This window comes from Crocodylus siamensis, chromosome 7 (genome assembly GCF_052110815.1).
Source record: "Crocodylus siamensis isolate JL-2025a chromosome 7, ASM5211081v1, whole genome shotgun sequence".
NCBI lineage: Eukaryota > Metazoa > Chordata > Crocodylia > Crocodylidae > Crocodylus > Crocodylus siamensis.
In genome coordinates this window covers 21,491,927-21,512,567 of record NC_143401.1, presented here as the reverse complement: position 1 = coordinate 21,512,567, position 20,641 = coordinate 21,491,927, and the positions used below count along the sequence as shown (strand labels likewise).

Here is a 20,641-nt window from a genome sequence, read left to right as displayed (position 1 = left end):
ATTACATAAATCATACGGGATTCTTTTTAGACATGTTTTAGCAACTTGTGGATCACCAGGGATGCTTCATTAACATCAGTGTTGAGTGGTTGGGCTGGGCACATGACATCTATGTATTCAGGAACTCCAGTTTCCCAGAGCTGATAGAGTGGGAAGAGTTTGGCTCTGGCACTACCACTGTAGATTTGGGCAGGCTGATCATTCCCACACTTATGACTGAGGACCCAGCCTACCCACTACTCCTCTAGCTCATAAAGCCATATACCAGCCAGCTAGATCCCAGAAAGGTGTTCTTCAGTTACTAGCTGAGCAACTGTAAGATGGTGATGGAGTGCACCTTTAGGCACCACAGGAATGCTAGAGGTCCCTCAGGCTCCACTTTGTTTCGCAGCCTGAGTTCATTCTTAGGTTCATGGCTGCCACTTGCATCCTCCACAATACATACAAAGTGAAGGGGGTAGCCTTTCTGGAAAATGGGGCTGGCTGTGGGTGGACCCATGCTGGCAGATGCCCATGGCACTTCAGATCATGCCCAGGCTGAAGTGGCACTCCCAACTGAAGAAGCTGGACAGAACAATGCAAGCTTTATTTCTTCAACTAAAGTTAAATGTTCTGTGGTGTAGTTTTGGATCCACCCAAGCCCCTTATCCCCAGGTCTCTCTGCTGGCTGGGAGAGTCCCTGGTGATTCTGTGTCATGGAACATGGCTCCCCCAGTCTGAGCCAGATGACTCCAAAGAACTTGATAGCTGCATCTCCATGGGCAGGTCTGAGTCCACACTGCTGGGGAGCTGGCTGGAGATCAATAGGCCCAGGGACAATCGTCTCATTTTGTCATCAAAGTTCAGGTATCTTTTTGTGGTGCTGCCCCTTGCTGCTGGAGTTTAGGTGCTGGAGAGGGTGGTAGCCTTTCCCACTGGCTGCAGGAAAAGGAAATGCCACCCCTGTAATGGCATCTGGTTGGACCTGCTACTCAGACCTCCACTCCCTGCTTGGCATCCAGCCACTCCAAAGGGTGCAAGACTCCAGCCAACCAAGGCAGTTGGTATATGGGGTGGTCTGCATGTGGCACACCTGGCCAGCTCCCATTGATCACCTAGCAGTCCTTGCTACCCAGGAAAGGGTGGGAGAGGAGAGGCAGAATGCATGGTAGCCCAAGCTGGCATGATATTGGTAACATGGCCTCTGGTTTGCTGGGGTAAGTGACTACAGGAGCCTGCTTCCTCTCTATTGTGGCATGGCCATACTCCTTCAGAGTGGTGGCCACCCTGTGCAGAAAGGACTTTCATGACTCCATGGTAGACTAGAAGGATGCAGAGATACGGAAGACCAATTCTTGGACCCTCTCTGAGCCCCTTACCAGTTCTTGCACCAGTTCCTATGTTACACAAGTCTGCTGAAGGGGTGTCTCTTCATGCCTTTGGGGCAACATCGATACTGGAATCTCACAAGCACTAGGCTGCACCTAACTCTGAAAAGTAAACATAATAGAAACAACCTGGACTGTGTTTCCACAGTTAGCTGATTATGTATGTTGGTTCTAGATTTCTTCACATTCTCTGAAGCTCTCCATTCTCTACAGTCTGCCTCAAGGATCCTTGATAGCTTCTTGTGGTAGAGGACCATGGTCTTCATTGTGCTTGAGACTTTGTTGGCTTCCTTGCCCCAAATATACTATGACTTCATGTACTTTAGTGTATATCTGATGCCAGTCCCACTAGTGCCCCTGAGTTACCATCTAGGCTGCAATACACTCATAGACTGCCTGGTTTTGTCAGCTGTCCTTCCCAGGTATGACATAGTTTTTTCATTGCTCTAGATCACAATGAGGGCCAGCACCACACCATGAGACCAGTTCACAAACTTCTCGCAGAGGTCTGAGGAGGATACTCTCTGGTTTAGTTTTGTTCATGAAACTAGGTGTTCACTGGAGCACTCAGGCAAAATTGATAGGTCTTAGTGAACCCTGAGGCTTTCAATGAGTCCATGGGGAGATGCCTTGTGGGCTGGAATCATGCCCCACAAGGTGGGGGTGTTGTCTTGGGGTTGGTGCCACATCCCTGGGCAGTAGAGTTCAGGTAGGTAGACAGACCAACCCTTGGAGCAGGAATGAGAGTGCTGGGAGTACTGCATCCTGGGATGCAGAAGGACTGCAAATTGCTTGTATTATTTCTGTGGAGTCTATAAATGGTAGCCTATAAATTTGTTATTCAGTGTGATCTGAGATACTCCTTGCCCAAAAAGTTGTAGGTTTGCGACAAGACAAGTGTACCTAACGTATTTGTTTTGCTGCTTGAATGCACAGATGCTCACATTCTAAGTGCATTTAACATGTACAAAGTGTCCCGTACAACACAGTCCCTAAAAAATTGTTAATTGAACTGAATATAAAGCAACTTCCTAATATTTAAAATGTTATTGTGATTGGTGTTGTATCAAAACTAGAAAGCCAGATAGGTACATACATACTCTATTAACCTATATAACATATTGATCTTGAATTATTGCCCTGAAAGTGATTTCTGAACACAGAGACAGACATCTCTTCCTTAAAAAGGGCATAAAAACTTTTCTTGGTTCAAAGTTAAAGAAGCTTTCTCCAGCTTGTTGCAGACCAGTTTAATTTAGCTGTGAAGCAGTTATCAAACAAGACAATAATATTATAATGGAAATTGTTTAATACACATCATTAATAACAAAGTTCCTGCTTTCAGGGAAGGAAAAAAGTGTGTGCTAGAAGCAGTTTTGAAATGAATATCTGATTTCAAACTTCCCTTGTGCATTTAATGGCATGCTAATTTACATTTTAATTACTTCCTAAGAAATCAAAGCATTTGTTGACAGTAGAACATAATGTCAACTTCACGGTGCACTGTTGGTGGATGCTTAATGAACTTAATTAGATAATTAGTGATGTTAATTATCCTTCTATTATGAAGATAAAGATGCTACACAAATGATGCACTTCGCAAAGAAATACCATCATTTTATGTTTGCTTATTTTAGTTTGGTTTACTTGAAATAACTGTAAAAGAACAAGGAGAGGCCCCCTCTACACCTACACATATAGCACAACTAACTGGTTAACTGCACAATTTCCTTGAGACCAGCTACCTGTGAAAAATAGCTATCATGCCATAAAAAGCTCCAACCAGCTATAAAGTTACAGCTCAAAAAACACATACCAACTTCATAGCTGGTTGCTATCAAGCTTTAATGTAGCAGGGTCACCCCTGTGGCTGGGAGTCCTGCAACTGAGGGGACTCTCAGCCCCAGGAACAGCTAGCTCAGGTTCCCTGCAGTTCAGGGAACCCAAGTCCCGCAGCTGCAATTCCCCAGCCTTGAGAGTGCATGGAACTCCTAGAGCTGGGGGAATCACAGCAGTCATGATCTCCCAGCCCTGGGGGTGTATGGATGCTATAATGGCTAGGAACCCCTCAACTGAGGGGGCTCCCAGCTGCAGGAGCTTGCTTCTTGCTGGGCCACCCCTGCACTAGCAATAAGGTGCAATAGGATCTAATGTGTGATCCCACGATCATGCTTCCTGCCATGCACATGCGACATGGGAGAAGGCATGATTGTACAGATTACGCATGGGACTCAGATGCTGTGACAACAGCAGACACTGTAACAGGACCAGGCCCCGGAGCAAACTATAACACCTACTGGTGGCCACACAGCTCCTGTACTCACACCAGCTCCCTGCGTCTCTTTTCTTCCTTCTTTCTTGCCATGCCTTATTGTATTTAGTCAAATTGGTAGAAAGAAAGTCTGACCTAAGATCGCAGAGCAAGCCCTTATCCATGCTCATCACCATCAAGTCCCTCCTGGATTCCATGGGTCTCAAACTCGCCCCTCAGGTGCTAGGTGGGCTCTCCTTGCCCATCAGTACTCTAGTACAGTAATCATCTTAAGAGCTAATTCTATGGTCTCTGAGCTGCCTTATAGCTATTCCCATCCCCACAGGTATTATCAGTCACCACAAAGGTGGGACATTTTGTTCCCTAGTCAATACCTGACTTTGTTGGGGCTTTGGCCTGCTCAGCCTTCACCCCTTTTCCCTTGCTGGTCCCCTTTAACCTGATGGATAGGTCTCTGAGCAGCTTACAACCACTGTTCTGGCTTTGGTGGTGCTGTTGTTGCCTGTAACAGGACTCTGCCCATATGCCCTACTGTAGAGCAGGGAGCACTGTAATAGGTGATTATAGAGAGAGAGAGAGAAGGGGGAGATTACAATTTGATCTATTTTAGGACTCTGATTAGAAACCTCTGTGGGTGGCTGGGGAACCATCTCACCAGAAGGGTGGGGCTTGGGGAGGCTTATAAACACAAGGGCCAGAGCCAGGGGGGGCAGTCTGGCCATGCTGTGACCAGGGAGAGGAGCTCCCTGGAAGGAAGAGCTACCTGAGGAACCCTGAACCAGGGCAGAGCAGAGCAGCAGTGAGTGGTGAAAGCCCAGGGTGGAGGCTGCCCCCAGAGTAAGGGCTAGAGAGAGAGAGAGAGAGATATTACTATATATGTCTATAGGATTCCTCATGTAAATGCAAGCAGACCCTGAGCCCTGTATTCACTTGGAGTTCCAAAATGTCTTGGGCACAATCTGGCTTTTCCCCACGGGCACAGTTTTGAATGCCTTATGTCTGTTTGCCCACACAGATTTGGGCAAACCATAAAAAAGCATGCACAGGAATCCCTGGGAAGTCTGAACTTTCAGCACCAGCAGGACAGCTTTTTTTACATGTTTTAGATTGTTAAACATGCCTACAATCAGGAAAGGCCACTTAATGTATAGAGAGTCTGATCCAATGCTCACTCAAAAAAATGGAAAGACTCCTATGGGATTAGGATCAGTCCTTTGTACATCCAACAGCATAAATACAATTATACCCCTCTGAAGTGCTCCTTTTAATGCCAATTCTATTGCTATTCTAGGAAAGAAAAATATCCTAAGATATTATTTCAGTACTCCCTCTTCCAAGGATTGAATCTGCCTCTAAAATGGTACCTCTTTTCCTAGCAATCTGAAAGTAAATGCAAACCAGTGCCAGAAGATAAGGTTTTGTGCCCCATTAGGATTTATTGACCCCTGCCATCCTTCTCAATGGCCAGTTTTCTTTAACACTTATGTTTTAAAAGCTTTGTGCCTGCTGCTGAAGAGTTGGTATTTTGTAAATGTTTACAAGGCTGAAATGTTGCCTTTCCCGTCTTTAAGGCACCTGTTTGCTGCAAAGATAGTGAATATGTGCATTTGCCCTATACTTTTTAGTTCTAGGCTGAAAACATTTTTGTTTTCTAGTTTATTTTTCCCCACAGGTGAAATACAATGCAAATCTGAAGTGACAATTTGAGACAATGCAACAGACACACAGCAGTGTATGTGGCACCAAAGCCTTCTATTGTATTGAATTAGGTCTACCTATTCATGCCTGTTTCCTACAAGGTGGGAAAGGATGCTCTAACACAAGAAGTCATAGCTGCTTCTGTGTTTGTGATGCATTGCCCTCTCATGGCTGAAGGAGCTACAGATAGTATTGTAACTAAGATGCTATGGCACACAAATCAAGGGTCTCCTGGAACTCATCAAGCACAGAGGAAATGTTAGTCCAGATTCTTAAGGGTATTTATGGAACTCATCACTATTTATCTCAAATACCTTTGATAATCTGACCTATAATTCCTGTGATACAAGTAAACCAATATAACTTTTGAGCTTGCTGGTTACATAGTCAGTAATTGGTATAACATAGATAAAAATAATGTCTTGCCTTTTTGACAGCTGTGACAATTTTACAAGAACTTTGCCTTGGTAAGTCAGAGTGCATTTGTGCAGTAACAGCCCATCTGGCAATGGGTCTAGAAGAAAATCCTTGGATGACTAAGACCAGCATGGAAATAATGACAAAAAGTTTCTGCATGTGTGAAAAAATGGGGCAGAAGGGAATTTAGAATTTCAGGCTCTTTGAAAAGCCAGGTTCACAGAGGCAGACAAAAATTCCCGGTATAGGTTTTAAATGAGAGAGCCTTTGAATTCCCAGGAATTTAGGATTCCAATTAGGTCAAAAGGAAGAGTTCTGATAAGTAACTTCAGCTAGGGACCCAGAGAAACTTTCTGCCATCTCAGTCCAAGAACACTGCACTGGATGATTAAACTGATCTCATGTTGATATATTTTTTTCCAAACTCAATTTCATTAACTCTCTGATATGCATATTTCCCCACAGATGGCCCTGAAAGACCATGATTCTTTTCTTGAATGACAAAGGAAAAATCTATAACTTGCTAGTACTGACTTACAGATGTATTTATGTACACGCACTTTGGGTTAAAGTAGACAACATCAAAAATGCTGAAGACATGGGTAATACAAAAATTTTAAATATATTGAATAAAATTTAAAAATACAGGATTTTCAAAAGCATACAAGGCATTTATGCTTTTCAACAGAACTCAGATTCCTAAATCATACAGCTGCTTTAAAAAATCCTTTCTCTGTGAACTGAGTCCTCTGAATTGTAGGAAGCTGCCCATTGTTAGCACATTGATGGAAACAGCTTGTTAGTTTGATTTTGTTTTATTATTATCCACCTGTTATTTGCAAAAAGAGGGTTGATGGCTGCCTTCTACCAGAAAGCCAGCCAAAAGAAATTGATCCATCTGAACATAGACAGATTAGCAGCTGGAACTCTTCTGAACACTTTTCTACTTTCTGACCCATAAGGTTCTAAATGGCCTGGGCTCTAAAAGGGACTACTACATTTTGAGGGCTCCCTGGAAGCTCAAAAATATCCTGCAAGAAAGAGAATGCAGTGTCTATCCAGAGTACTAGAGAAACCTTAGCATTTAAGGGTTTAATGCTCTTCTCACAAAGACTATAAATTCCTTTGCAGTCGATGCAGTGATAACACTACTACAAGTGAGATCAGAGTGCATTTTAAAATGGCCACAGGGGCACTTTATCTAAACTTCATTGAATGAGGTTTAGATAAAGTATCCCACCACCATTTTTAAATGTACTGGGGTTTAATGCACATGATGGTGAATTGTTTTAATCAGAACAGTTGTACAGGAAGCACTATAATTAAAATGCCCCACATCCAGCACATGTATAGGCAGTCTAGATCTTCAGATTCCTTTATATGTGCTGATCCAAATGAACAAGAACATCTGTTGTATCAGCTTGCTCTCAGCCATGTATGAAAGCAATGTTCATCTTATACCCTTCATTCTGTAGCTTAGAATTAAAAATAAATCTTTTATTTCCATCCTTTCAAAGCATGTATGTACCACAGAGAAAAAAAGATGTAAACAATGAAGGAGCAAAAAAGAGAAAAAAAGGTAGAAATGTCTTACTATGAAACTTATTTTCTGTAACACAGAAAAATTTACTAGAACATATACCACAATGAAAGCATGATATTCTACAGCAGTGAGAAGCTCAAGCGGCTGAGACATCTTTGTCTACCCTGCTTGTCTCCTGAAAGCATGCCAATATGCTCGCTTTCTAGCATGTTTGCAGAGGTGACCACATAGGGTGACCATATGTCCTGGACTGCCTGGGACAGTCCCAGATTTTGGAGGCTGTCTCAGTTTCCCAGCTGTTGGAAAAAATTTAAGAAAAAGTCCCAGACTGACAGGAATCCGCCCACGTGAGCAGCTCCTGAGTCAGAAGCTGGACACATGCAAGTGGGTTCACGTCAGTCCAGGACTTTTGCTTCCATGTCCTCTAGGAAGCCCAGTCATTGAACTGTTCCCTGGTACAAACCCAGCTGGGCTGCAAGCAGAGTGGCTCGTGCAGTAGATTTGGGGTTGGAGGGGTGTGCACATGGAGCAACAGGATTTGGGGGGGGGGGTGCGTGTGCACGCGCACACGCGTGCACGTGCACTGGTGCTCCCCACTATCTACCCCCCAACCTGGATTTCCACAAAATTATTATGGTCTTCATAAGAATAGGAGTTATCTGTCAATTTCTGATTTGCCAAAATAAGACTACTACACTAGTCTCTGAGTGTCCATGCACTTCATTAAAGTAGCCAAATACAGTGAATTGATTAATCCTAACCCCAAAATCAGATATAAATGTAACCTTTGTGTTACTTCCACCAGCAGCAAAATTCTGAGAAAAGATGCACTAAGTGTCAACAGGTGGGATCTGACAAACAGAAAGGACAGTAGAGGAGATCCCAGAGGAACCATGCACGGTAGATAAGCACTCATCCACCGCTGCCCTGGGAAAATTGTCTAAAAGGTTGGAAAAAAGCTACTCTTGGGCAAATCCCACTTCTGCTAGCTCAGAGTCATGTAGCACTGCCCAGTACTGCTTTAACTTTTGCAGAATAATTCAGATGCCAAGCAGGAAAAATATAGCGATTACCAAATCAAGGATCACTCCAAACTTTTCCAGTGCTCACACTCTGAGCCAACCTCAGAGTAGATCTGGAGAACAGAAGGATGGAGAATCCAGCACTACTATTATACGTAAATAATCTTCATTGGAAATATATATTCAATGGGGACATTTATAGATATGCTTCAGGAGATTGGGGAGGAGGGGTTAATTAGTGAGCCACGCTAATTAAAAGTTCCCAAGTGTCACATGCATCAGCATCCCCACACTGAAAAAATGGCAATGGGTTCAAATTAGTTCAAAGCACTGCACTGCCTTTTTTCAGCACAGGGACACTGATACACATGATGCTGGAGGCTGCTGAAACACATCAGTTTTCATGCTCCAGCAGACTCAAGTAATCAAGTCTGCCCCGACACGCTGAATTTACAACCAGTTGTGAACTGGAACATGCCCTCTCTGGCCTGTAGAAGCCATCCAAGGGAGACTGGGACCACTGCTGGTAGAGAGTTTTCAATGCCTCCCTTCAGGAGGGCAGGGTCTCAGACATTCTTAAGTCTGTGATTGTTCATCTCCTACTCAAGAAACCATTGCTTGCCACTGGCTCCCCAGCCAGCTCAACCTGTCTACAATCTTCCTTTTTGAGGGAAGGTCATTGAATAAGTAGTTGCCCGACAGCTCCAGACGCGCATGGATGCTACTGGATTCCTGGATCCTTGCCAGTCTGGCTTTCATTCTGGATACAGACCAAAGTGTTCTGATGGCCTTGATTGATGCTTGGAGAAGATCCTACTACAGCTTTCTGTGGTCTTTGATACAGATAAGCATGAGGTGCTGATGAAGCATTTATCTGAGGGGTAGTAGTGGGCTCTAAACTGGTTCCTCTCTTCCTGAGCCCAAATGGTGATGGTGGCAGAGTGCTCATCATCCCACTGGGTGCTTTTCTATGGGGTCCCCAGGAGTTCATCTTGTCACCCCTCCAGTTCAATGTGTATATAAGGTCACTGGGTGAAACTGTTCAAAGATCTGGAGTGAGGTGTTATCAGTTCAAAGATTTGGAGTGAGGTGCTATCAGACACTTAGCGCTCTCTCTCACGTGACCTATGCCTCACAGTCTCAGTCCTTTCCAAACAGCTGGATGAATCTGGGGATTGGATGCAGGTGACCCAATTGAAAATTAATCCAGAAAATATGAGGTGATGGTGGTGGACAGACTGCTTGAAGTGGGCAGTAATGGGACACTGATGGGATTCAGCATCCTCTTGTCACCCAGGTTCACAGCCTTGGGGTGCTCCTGGATTCTCTGCTGCATCTGGATCTTCATATGGCAGTGATGGCTAGCAGTGCCTTTCACCAACTTCATCTGCTGCAAAGGCCCTTTTTTCAGATTCAGTTCTGGCCACCACCATGTATGCCTTTGTAACCTCAAGTGTAGACTACTGCAATGTGCTCTACATGGGGTTGACCCTGAAGACTGTCGTAAAGCTATTACTGGTACAGAACGAGCAACAAGCCTTCAGATGCCAGGGATGCGGGGAGGGGGTTGCAAAAGGCATATAACTTCAGTGCTCCAGAGTCTTCACTGGCTCCCAATAGTTTTCCAGGTGAAAACCAAGGTGCTGGGTTTGACCTATAAGGTTCTAAATGGCCTGGGCTCTATGTACTCAGGGACTGCTTTCTCCCTTGTGCCCCAGTGTGACCCCTGAGGTCAGTCAAGAGCAAAATCCTGCAAGTATCATCAATGCACCACTTCTGCTTGGCAAAAACACATGGGCAATCACACTCCAGGCATTCATCAGCTCTGGAACTCCCTCCCTCATGTGGCCTGCAAGAGCCCAGGCCCAGACACCTTTTGGAAGCACTGTAAAACCTTCCTATTAGACCAGGCATTTAGCAAACAAAGCTAGGCTGGGATATTGTTTAGGAGTGTCTGTTTTATGCTGATATTTCAGTTGCTTTTTAAAGTTATTTTGTTCTTGTTTGTTCCCCTATTTTATAAATTATTCTGTTTCCTTCTTCTAAACTGTCCCAGGCCATTTCAGTAAGGGTAACATGTAAATCAAATCAACTTAAATACATACATATTATTTTTTTAGCTTACATTGGCTACTTTTGAGTCAGCAGGGGAATAGATTTAATGAACCAAAAAAGAGCATTTTCACCTCTGTTTACAGAGCAAAATCTGAGCTTGTTCTGATTCATCCAGATCACCCCTTGATTGCAACAGAATTTTATTCAATTAGGGACCACAGAATTTTGCCCTTCACAAACACATAACAGTACTTTTGTATTTGGCCCTAGGAATCTAGGGTTTTTCCTCTACTATTTAGCAAAAGAAACAGGACTCTAGATTGGAGAATAGTTTCTAGAAAACAGGAAGAAGAGGTTGGCTGTGCTAGTCTGAAGTCAGGCAGAGGGTGCCATGGGGTGCCACCCTAAAGACTAATTCATTCAGAAAAGCATAAGCTTTTATAAATTTAAGTAGCCATTTTTAAATATAAATATGATCCTAAATTTAAACTGTTGGCTTAATTCATTGCATCTTTAAACCAATCAGTCAGTCAATACCAGGTTTTGAACACATGCAGTTTCCTTGAAATTTGATTTCACCTTCATAAAGTGCCATATAAACATATTAATTTCAACACCTTAGGTGGCAACCTATCATCCTGACCAATAGGCTTCCCAGACAGAGATGAAGTTCATTTCACTTATCAGGAAATGAAGGACTTCACCTAATGCAAAACACAGTAATGAATAAAGTGCCAAGATAGGCCACCTACCTCTTTTCTTCTCCACATATTTTATTTGTCAATACAAGAAAAAGCCCAGAGGTTGGAATCTGACTGAAATTCCAGCTACTCTCTTGACAATTCTATTTTTCCCCATTCAGCAATATTTTGATAGTATTTAAATTAAGCCTTAATAATTCCCATTCACAAAATTTATAATCACAGGCTAAGTACAGATGTTCAAAAAGCCCCTCGTGGAAGCACTCTAACTGTTGTGTTTTCCTTAAAGTGCTATACATTAGAGTGAACTGAAGCGATGTTTGCCATTCAGTCGGGTTGGGGGCAGAGGGCTTGGAGCCTGCCCACACTGGCTGAGGTCATCAGCCTGGGGGTACTCCAGCATGGCTCCCAGGAGGCTGTCCCCTCTCCCCAGCCCCCCCTCCACCAGCTGGCAACTGTCAGCAGTGTTGTGGGGGAGGAGAATGGAGCCACCATGCTATGAGGGCCCCCTCAAGCTTGCTGGGCCAGGTCTTGGGGGTAGGGCTGGGCCAGGTCCACATGGCAAGGGGGCTCCATTCTCCCACCTCCAGTTCATGGTCCAGCGAAAAACTGTGTGACTTGTACTACAGCTGCACCCTCCCACCCGGCCATGCGGAGAGGAAACAGAGCCTTCTCTGTCTCCTCTCTGTGACAGGCGGGGGCGGGGAGGGGGCTGGGCTGGTGAGCTGAGGCTAGCAAGATGCCCAGCAGCCCCTGGGATACCAGGGGAGTGCAACCTACCTTAACTCGGGGTGAGATGTGGTACAGATATTCGATAAAGTGCTCTCATTTAAAGCACATTAGTCTGATACCACATCCATCCAGGGTTAACTTAAGAGTAGGACCCACCATTATTAAAGCGCTTTATGCTCCATGAACATCTGTTCTGTTGCAGGTATAAAGCACATTCTATGCACTTAACCCGTGGTAATTGTAACTTCTGTACAGGCCCATAAATATTTTGGCCAGAAAAGAAAGGCAAAGGAAGTTGTGAGTCTACTGTTACATAGCCAGAGTGAGCTTTTTACAGAAGATGCAAAAGAAGGCAAAGCTGCTTAACAGCTACTTTGCCTCAACTTAAGGCGCAGTAGCAAAAGCACATTAATGAATATGTAGACATGCCCTTGGGAATAATAATCAAAAATACAAATACAAAATGGATGACAACTGGCTGGATGGCAGCATTACAGAAAAGAATCTAGGAGACTAGGTGTGTCTGTATTGTGAGAAAACCTGGAGAAGATAAAGAGGGTACAAGCACAGGCAACAAAAATGATAAAGGGCTTGGAAGGCAAACCATATGAGGAGATATTGAAGGAAATAGGCATTCTCAGCTTGCAGAAAAGACAATTAAGAGGGGATGTGACAGCAGTCATCAAATATCCAAAATAACTGCCGTAAAAATAAGGTAAATATCTTTGTTTCTGTTGCTGCAGAGAGAACACATATCAGTGGCTTGAAGTTATAGCAAACTAAGTTCAGATTGGTTAGCAGGAGAAACTTCTTCATTGTTAGAACAGTGAGGCAGTGAAATACACTGCCTAGGAAAGTTGTGGAATCTCCTCCTTTGGAGGTTTTCAGGAGGTTGGGTAGGCATTCATCAGGAATGATCTTGGACTAGCTATGTTTGGCATGCTCTATAAAGAATAACAGTTGGAAGCCCAGGAGCTCACCCCATCCGAACAAAGACACAGGTTACTGGAATATAGCAAGAAAAGCTCTGCAGCCTAAAAAAATAGATACTGGAGAGGACAATGCTCAGCAGCAGGAGAATGAAATACAGCTCTACAACTGGCTTAGTCATAAAAGAAGATTAAAGGAGCTTGGATAAGTTTATGGAGGGGATGCAGAAAGAGGAGTTTTGGCTGTCCAGTTAGGGGGTGTGATTTGCTGTTACCAGATTGCAGAGCAAATGGAAGCTGTTTGGTTTTTCCCATACTACTGAGCTTTGCTGGCTGCCACAGGGGGCAAGGAATTTTTCCCTTTCTGTTGCTAAAGATGTCAGGGAGTTTTTTACCTTCCTCAGAAGCACTGGGTGTTATCTGTAGCCACGGCTGGAGATTTTGACTGGGGAGTGCCAGTGGTCCTTCTGGGATTAAAACCCAGAGGTTCCTGGTTAAAGGGACGCTATGCATTTGGGATCAGGAAGAAATGTTACCTTCTGGTTGGACAGCTACAGACTGTGGCAGTTTGTCTTCCTCTGTAGCAGGGGAATGGACCTCTTTCTGGGATCTCTGAAGCACATTTTAACAATCCTTGCAGTGGACACTAACAACCCTCATCCCCCTGCTTTACCTGTGGGAGGTTAGGGTGCTTTTGGTGTCTTTGGGCAATATGCCTTGTTCAGCGATAATTGTGTAATTTTAGGAATAGGTTAGACAAGCACATATATGGGATGGGTTGGACAGGGATGAACAGGATGTTGAATTAGAAGACCCCCAGAAGTATCTTCTAATCCTACTTTTCGATGATATAGCTAAGCCTGCAAACTGGAACTGTCATTCCAATCAATGGCCAAATCTTGCATATCTTATTTATTTAAGTGATACTACTGGAGACAGCAAATTCCATTGAGAACAATCTAGCCCATGAAAAGTGTATCATATTTGTAGAAAACCACCTTCTCCACTTACTGAAACCAATGGGCACTTTGTCAGTGCATTCAAGGGGACCAAGTTCACGGATAGGATTTACAGAAACATCTAAGTTTGTTTTGAGTACAAGTCTCACTGACTTTCAATGCAATTCATACTTCCAATTCACTTAAGTGCTTTTGAAAAGTCCCTCATTTAGGGACTCCAGGAAGTCCAGGCTGAAGACTAAGGACAAGCTAGGAAATTGGTTCCCTCTCACCAAGATACATCTATCTAAAAAGTGTTGTTCACTCATAAAAAGAAATGCTGGGTAGAGGGGAGGAGGGAAGAAAAGAACATTTGGAATTGTAGTTTTGCCTCTCACTGAGAGGAACAATTTATCAGAGCTGCAAAGCTGTCAGCTGCTGACATGATAAGGAATAACACCAAATGAGTAATGTTTCCTCCAAACCCAGCTCCTTTAATTACAAGCCGCTCCCTTGCAGAAGAGAGACAGAAGATGCAGAAACACCAATTTCATGCACTTGTGCCTGAATAATATCTCCGTGCTGCCTTTTCCAGATGGCAACCTTTTCACTGGAGGAACTAATGATGTGGGCATATTTAGGGAAAAACCAATAACGGAGTCTTTAACCTTCAACAGCAAAAAGCATGTTGTACAAAATGTTCCTTGGGATACATTAACAAATATCAATTACATTGCTCACTGAGGTGTAATCAGCTGTAATAATCAAAATTAATTTTAAAAAATAATTAAACAGACCCCAGGGCAAATAGTTGATGCTCTTGCAGTATGACATCACAATCTACACATGTACCTGTAAAGAAGTCGCTCACTTTGTAACCACCAAAGGGATCTTATAGAGCAAGGAGGATCATAGGGTATTCAAAAAACCCTTGCTATACAATAGACCGAGGTGCAGCTTCCACTGCTGGTGAGACAGCTGCCATCTGGGTCAATGCACCAGGGAGCAAGCTACTGACCTACAAAGCCAAAGACATGAGCTATTACAGTTTGAGCTAGAAAACGATATGACTCTCCATCTGGTTATATGAAAAACCCATGTTGTCCACAGATCTGGATAGCGAGAGCCCTGTAGCACATGCATCAGCAGGTTAAACCCAGGATGTCTTAAGGCTGAAAGGGGCAGAGATGGCCTATGCATGCTCCAAAGCAAAGGAACCCAGATTTTACCTATAAGCTAGGGATGGATATTACACATAAACCAGTTTAAGTGATCAGAAACTGGTTTAAACATGTAACAGAAGTAAGTTCAGTGCACATAAACCAGTTTGAAAATGGCTGAAACTGGTTTGAGATAAACCTGGTTGAATGTAGTATCAGACTTAACTGACTGAGCTCAAACTGGTTTATACAATGTCTGTCCCAGATCCCTTCCTGGTTTAAGTTAAACCACAGTCCCCAGCATCCTGGCATGCTCTCTGGGCTGGGCTCTCTGCTCCAGCCCAGCAGGGCTGGCCCCACCCCTCTGCTCCCTAGCTGGAGCAGGGACAGGCAGTGGCAGACACTAGCCCCAGAAGAGAGCAGGAAAGAGGTCCATTCCCCACCTCCCTCCTCTGTCCCACAAACACAGACCTGCATTTCTCCACTAGCTTCTCCAACAGCAGGGGCATGGCCAGCCCTGGCAGTAGCCTGGGGTGAACTGGCCAAGGAGGAGGTTGAATTACCCCTCCCTGTCCCACCAGCACAAACCCAAACCGGGTGCTCCTCCCTCACTGCCGCAGCAGTGGCAGCAGGGCCAGAGGCTGGCCAGGATGGCCCCCTTTGGCCAAGGGGAGGGGGTGGGGTGCAGGGTTATTCTCCCCTCTGCTCTCTCTGCTCCCAGGGGACTGCAACCAGGGTCTGCCTGCCCCAACCACTGCTGCCACTCGCTTACTGCACAGGGCAAGCGGTGGGATAAGCCTGCTCCTGCCCCCTCCATCAGATGCCAGAGGGAGGGGGGACTACCCCACTACCTTCCCCCTGCCTAAGGGGGCAATGCCAGCTGGGCTCTGGCCACACCCCTGCCCTGCTGCTGGTGTGGCAAGGAGACAGGGCCTTTGATGAGGGCAGCAGCCCCTACCATGGTGTCTGGGGAGCGTGAGCCTCTTCCCAGTGGTGGAGGCTGTGAGCAGGGGGTCAGAGCTGCTATAGACTGTGTGGGGTAAGCAGTGGCACCTGGGCTCGAAAGAGGCCATAGCCTCCCAAAACACTCTAATGCTTTTGCTACCGCTCCCCCCACACCATCCATGGCAAGTTTCCCCACCCCACTCCTACCCACAGCACGGCCCCACCACCAGGAAGAGGCTCGCGCTCCGGGACACCATGACAGGGGATGCCACCCCCATCACAGTTGCTTCCCCTCGCTGATCCAGCAGGGCCAGAGGCTAGCCGGAATGGCCCCTTATGCGGAGTAGGGGGTTATTCCCCCCTCCTTCTAGCGTCTGGCAGAGGGGGCAGGAGGGGGTTCAGCCCATGGCTTGCCCCACGCAGGGAGTGAGTGGCAGCAGCGGCAGTGGTCAGGGCAGGCAGCCCCTGCTGCGGTCCCCCAGGGGCAGAGAGGGGGAAGTGGTACAGTGACTTGGGTTCCCTCCCTGCCTCCTCTCCCTCAGGGGGCCATGCTGGCCAGACTCTGGCCATACCCCCACCACCGCAACAGCAAGGGGGGAGTGCCCAGCAGACTCCAGCTTGAATCCGTGGGACAGGGAGGAGGGAATTAAACCCCCTCCCTGGCTAGCTCACTCCAGGCTACCACCAGGTTTGGCCACACCCCCAGCAGGGCATGCTCTAGTGCCCCTCGGCTCCCAGCCTGAGCTCTGCAAGTATGTGCCTGAATTTTCTCAGTCCAGAGGGACTGTCTGTTCAGTTGCAAACTGGTTCAACCTAGGCAGATTAGACTAACCTGCAAAGATTGAATCAATTCAGGCTCCAGCTTTTTGAGTGTGTCCCTAACCATACTGACCAGCAGTGCCTTCCTCTAGTCTGGCCCTGTTCAAGAACTGACTGCTCATAACAGAAAAGTTATGCTCTTTATTCATGCTACGAATGAACATCCACCAAGGATTTGAAGGAAGCCATCGTGTTCATTCAGAAAGGAATTGGATATTTGGCTTATATGGGGCTTTTTAAATTAAACCAAATCACTCTTCTTGGGGACTATATGGAAAAAGACAGTTTAGCTGCATGGTCGCTGTCAGGGAATACTTATGGAACTAGTGGGTCACTGCTGGGCCATCCATATTCTCTCTGCACCCAGCCCTGCTTTCTGCACTCTTCCTCCCAGCCTACCCAGCCCTGCAGCCTGAACTCTCCACAGTGGGCAGAGGTGGTGAGGATAGAGCCATGGAGACAGCTCACCATCCCAGAGTCTATAGCAGAGGTGGGAGATTAATATGTGTTCTTCAAACCCTGGTAATGCAAATATAGCTCAACAAGCAACCTCAAATATTTCTGCTCAGTTTATAAGATGTATGTCGCAAACATGCGTGACAGGCTTTGCTTTGAAGACTTTAGTTTTATCACACCCTGACTTCTGTGACCTTAGCCCTGCCATCAGAATGGTGCAATTTTATTTTTATTTTTCCACTTGCTCCCTGTTCCGCATGGTGCCTAACTATAAACCATGACCTTACTTTAAGACCATGTGCTTAAATTGGGGCGTTTTAATTTAAAAAAAAAGTTTCCTGCAAACAGGATATGTACCTAAATCTCCAGAGAGGAAATGAAAGCACACGGATCAATAGCAAAAGGTATGCTTAATCTCTACAGCAGCAATGTAAAACCCAATTAATTGGTGGGCCAGATCCAGAACATGGGGGTTCCTGTGAGCTGGATGACCCACCTCCATATCCGGCCCATGAGGTCTTCTCTCTGTGGCTGCCAGTATTGTTCATCAGTACAGGCAGTCAAGGAGCTAATGTTGTCACTGTGGCCGCAGCTGCTGGAGTTGCAGCATCAGTGCAGCAGCATCCAGGGGGTGAACACCACTGATTTTCATTGCCAGGAGTGACTGAAACCACCTAATTCAGTGGCAGAATTCATCCTCTGGATGCTGTCCATGCTGAGAATGTAACTTCAGCAGTTGTGGCAATGGGGCATCACCAACAGTGGTATTAACCCCTTGGCTGCTGGCAACTGCAGTGAAAAGCCCTGGAGACTGGATGATCCTCCTCCATGAGCCAGATTCAGGTCATAGGCTGTGTCTGACACCCCTGTTCTAGGATATCTATGTGGTACAGTGACTTGGGACCAGAAGTAGTTTAACTTAATTAGTTCTTCTGAGAAACAGGATATCTTAGTGTGGGTGGAACAATGAAAATTTTAAAATGGAGGTTACCTCAGATTTGCATCCTGTTTCCTTTGTATATCTTCCAGGTATCAACCTCATTGCTGATGACCAGCTTTCTGTCCAGGAATTGTGCTTGCTCTGACCTGACATTGCTTTACTTTGGAGTGCCTTCTTTTCAGAGGCTGCAGAACAGAAAAAAATGCTTAGGAAGTAAAAATGAACGCTTGTCCTGAGTGTGGGTGGGAGGCTAGAATCTGTTTAGACATCAGCCAATACAGCAGTAGAGACTCACTACATCTGGTCTGTCTCTGCATTTATGAGGGTGGGAATGCATCCGTATGTGCTTTGGAGTTGTACTGCCTGCCTTTGCAGGTCCTATAACCCTGGAAGCATATTATCAGTTCTCCCCACTACCTACTCACAAGCAAAGTTGCTGTCCACATCTAGTGTAATGCTATATTTTAGTACCTATATAATGCTGGTTTGGCTAAGTATCACCTCACCCCTCCAAACCCCCATATTACTCTATTTATAACTAAAATAATGGGGTTTGAGAACCTTGAGTACCTCCATTGAGCTCAAAAGGGTTAACTCAGGGCAAATTTAACCCAGGTTCTCCATGTGTTGCCTTCCAAGGAGGTAGGGAGTACTATGAGTAAAACTGTTAGATAGACTCTTCAGGGTTTTGGATGCTGCAGCAAATGGAAGAAATCAGGTGTTGTTTGTGTTTACCAGACGCTTGCTCTACTTACTTCTTATGGGGATTTATTAGTTCAGCCCCTTCCCAGGTGTTAATCTAGGAAGCACAGAAGGTACAGCTTGACATGGGTAATGGTAACTGTAAGCCATTTTCATGTATTAAAAGTTCTGGGCTTCTCCAGGTGCCAAAATACCCCCTTAGAATGAGTTAAAATGATCTAAGAATACTCTAATGGATGGTAGCTGCAGTATAGTCCATCAGGAGCCCATGGAAAATCAGGAGAAAGCCTGAATCTCTGCTACTGAGGTTCCCTCTTCCAACCAGGACATGCACCATTCTTCCCCTCCATACTAAAGCTTGTGAGGGTCCTGTGCTGCATGGCTGAGCCAAGGGACTTGTCTCCCAGCAACTTGCAACAGAAAGCAAGCCCTTATACACCACTAAATAAGTGTGAAGAACCTAACAAAATAGGAATGTAGGACTGAAAGGGGCCTTCTGTGCTGTCAAGCTCAGTCCCTGGAACTGGTGGGACAAAATCTGCCCTCTAAGGCTACATCCAAATGAGCGTGGATGTTTGGCTTCTCAGGGACAAGCAGCAGGAGTACACCTTGCGCCCCAGATATGTGTCCCTGGGGAACGCCTAGGTCATGCTCGCTTTGGCAGATGGCAAGTTACCCCAGGAGTGGTAGGGGAGGCTGAGGCCAGCACTGTGCTGGCCCCAGCAGCCTTACCTGGGGTCCTTGGGGCCTCCCAGGGCTGCAGCAGTGGCAATTCTGGCAGATGCAGCATGGACCTGGGCAGCCCGGCTCTGCTTTTTAGCAGCGTGTGCTGCCCATGCATGCACTGCTCCAGTTTTTTTCCCCATGTGTTTTTTTTTATCCCTGGTTAACCACAGGAGGAAAAAATGGAGTAGTACATGCACCAGCAGTGCACCCTTGCAGTGCAGAGAACACCTGACTGTGTGGTATGTGATGCTGCAGACGTGTTTGTGGTGCTACATACCACATGGCTGCACTTGTCTGGATGTGCCCTGAGTAATTATAGAGTAAGGGTCCATAGTGTCTGGGCTGGAATGTGTAGTAGGAGACTATAACTAAGAAATCAGTGCCCTTTCAATAAGCGTTACAGTTACTGCAGTGCTACTGCTATCTGTAGTAAGTGCTCCATTAAAGATCAGAGACCTATGAAATTCTGCCAAGCCTTTGCCATCATTTCTTCCCACAGAGGCGTGATCTCTACTATCTTCACTTCCCTCTCTGTGTCTCCTGCCTTTACAGAGAGGTCCATTTTGTAGGTGTCCTCCAGAACCTGCTGCCTTTGGGAGATGAGCTGCCTCCAGATGACATCAATGATTTTCAGAATCTCTTGCTGAACTAGAAAACAAAGAAAGCTGCAAGTGAGGAAAGAGCTTTTTGCTTGATAGAGGTGAACAAGCAGTAATTGAAGCAAAACCTTTGCTCAGTTATACTGTGGCCAATCTCAAATAATTCTATGGAATGCAAAGGAGCAGCATAACAGCACTCCACCACTGTTAGGGAGGTAACTTTTGGAAGATAACTCTGGTAAAGTGGCTTTGGTGAGTGGGCAAAAAAAACCCAAATAAATCCTGTCAAGTTTCCTTTCTGATGTTGAACCATGTTAGAGTAAGGTAATTACTGGGGTATGTCCAGCTCTCTCAGTATGCTGGACTGCCAAACTGCTGTTACAATACTGTCATTTTGCAGAAATGATGGCAGTTGGCAGCAGGAAGCTCCCAAATGCCTATTTTAATTAAAAACCTCATTTTCCATTGTAATCCATTTCCCAGCCCCTGCACAGGGAGAGGTGCTACTACACAGGGAAAGCTGCTACTCACAGTGGGAACTTTCATAGACTACTGTGTGGTTCAGAATAAGTTGCCTACCATATGGTTACCTACCACAGGGAGCAGAAAAGCTCTTCAAA

General features: G+C 45.5%; 1 protein-coding gene across 1 annotated transcript in view; it reads right to left on the bottom strand.

Moving 5' to 3' along the window:
- Positions 1 to 20,641, bottom strand: part of WDFY4 (WDFY family member 4) — a 291,265-nt gene that overhangs the window by 142,777 nt on the left and 127,847 nt on the right. The window contains exons 37-38 of the mRNA XM_090058037.1: positions 19,879 to 20,070; positions 18,046 to 18,179 (exon numbers count right to left, since the gene is read on the bottom strand). Of these exons, the coding sequence (XP_089914163.1) occupies positions 18,046 to 18,179; positions 19,879 to 20,070 (326 nt within the window). The remainder of the gene's footprint in view (positions 1 to 18,045; positions 18,180 to 19,878; positions 20,071 to 20,641) is intronic.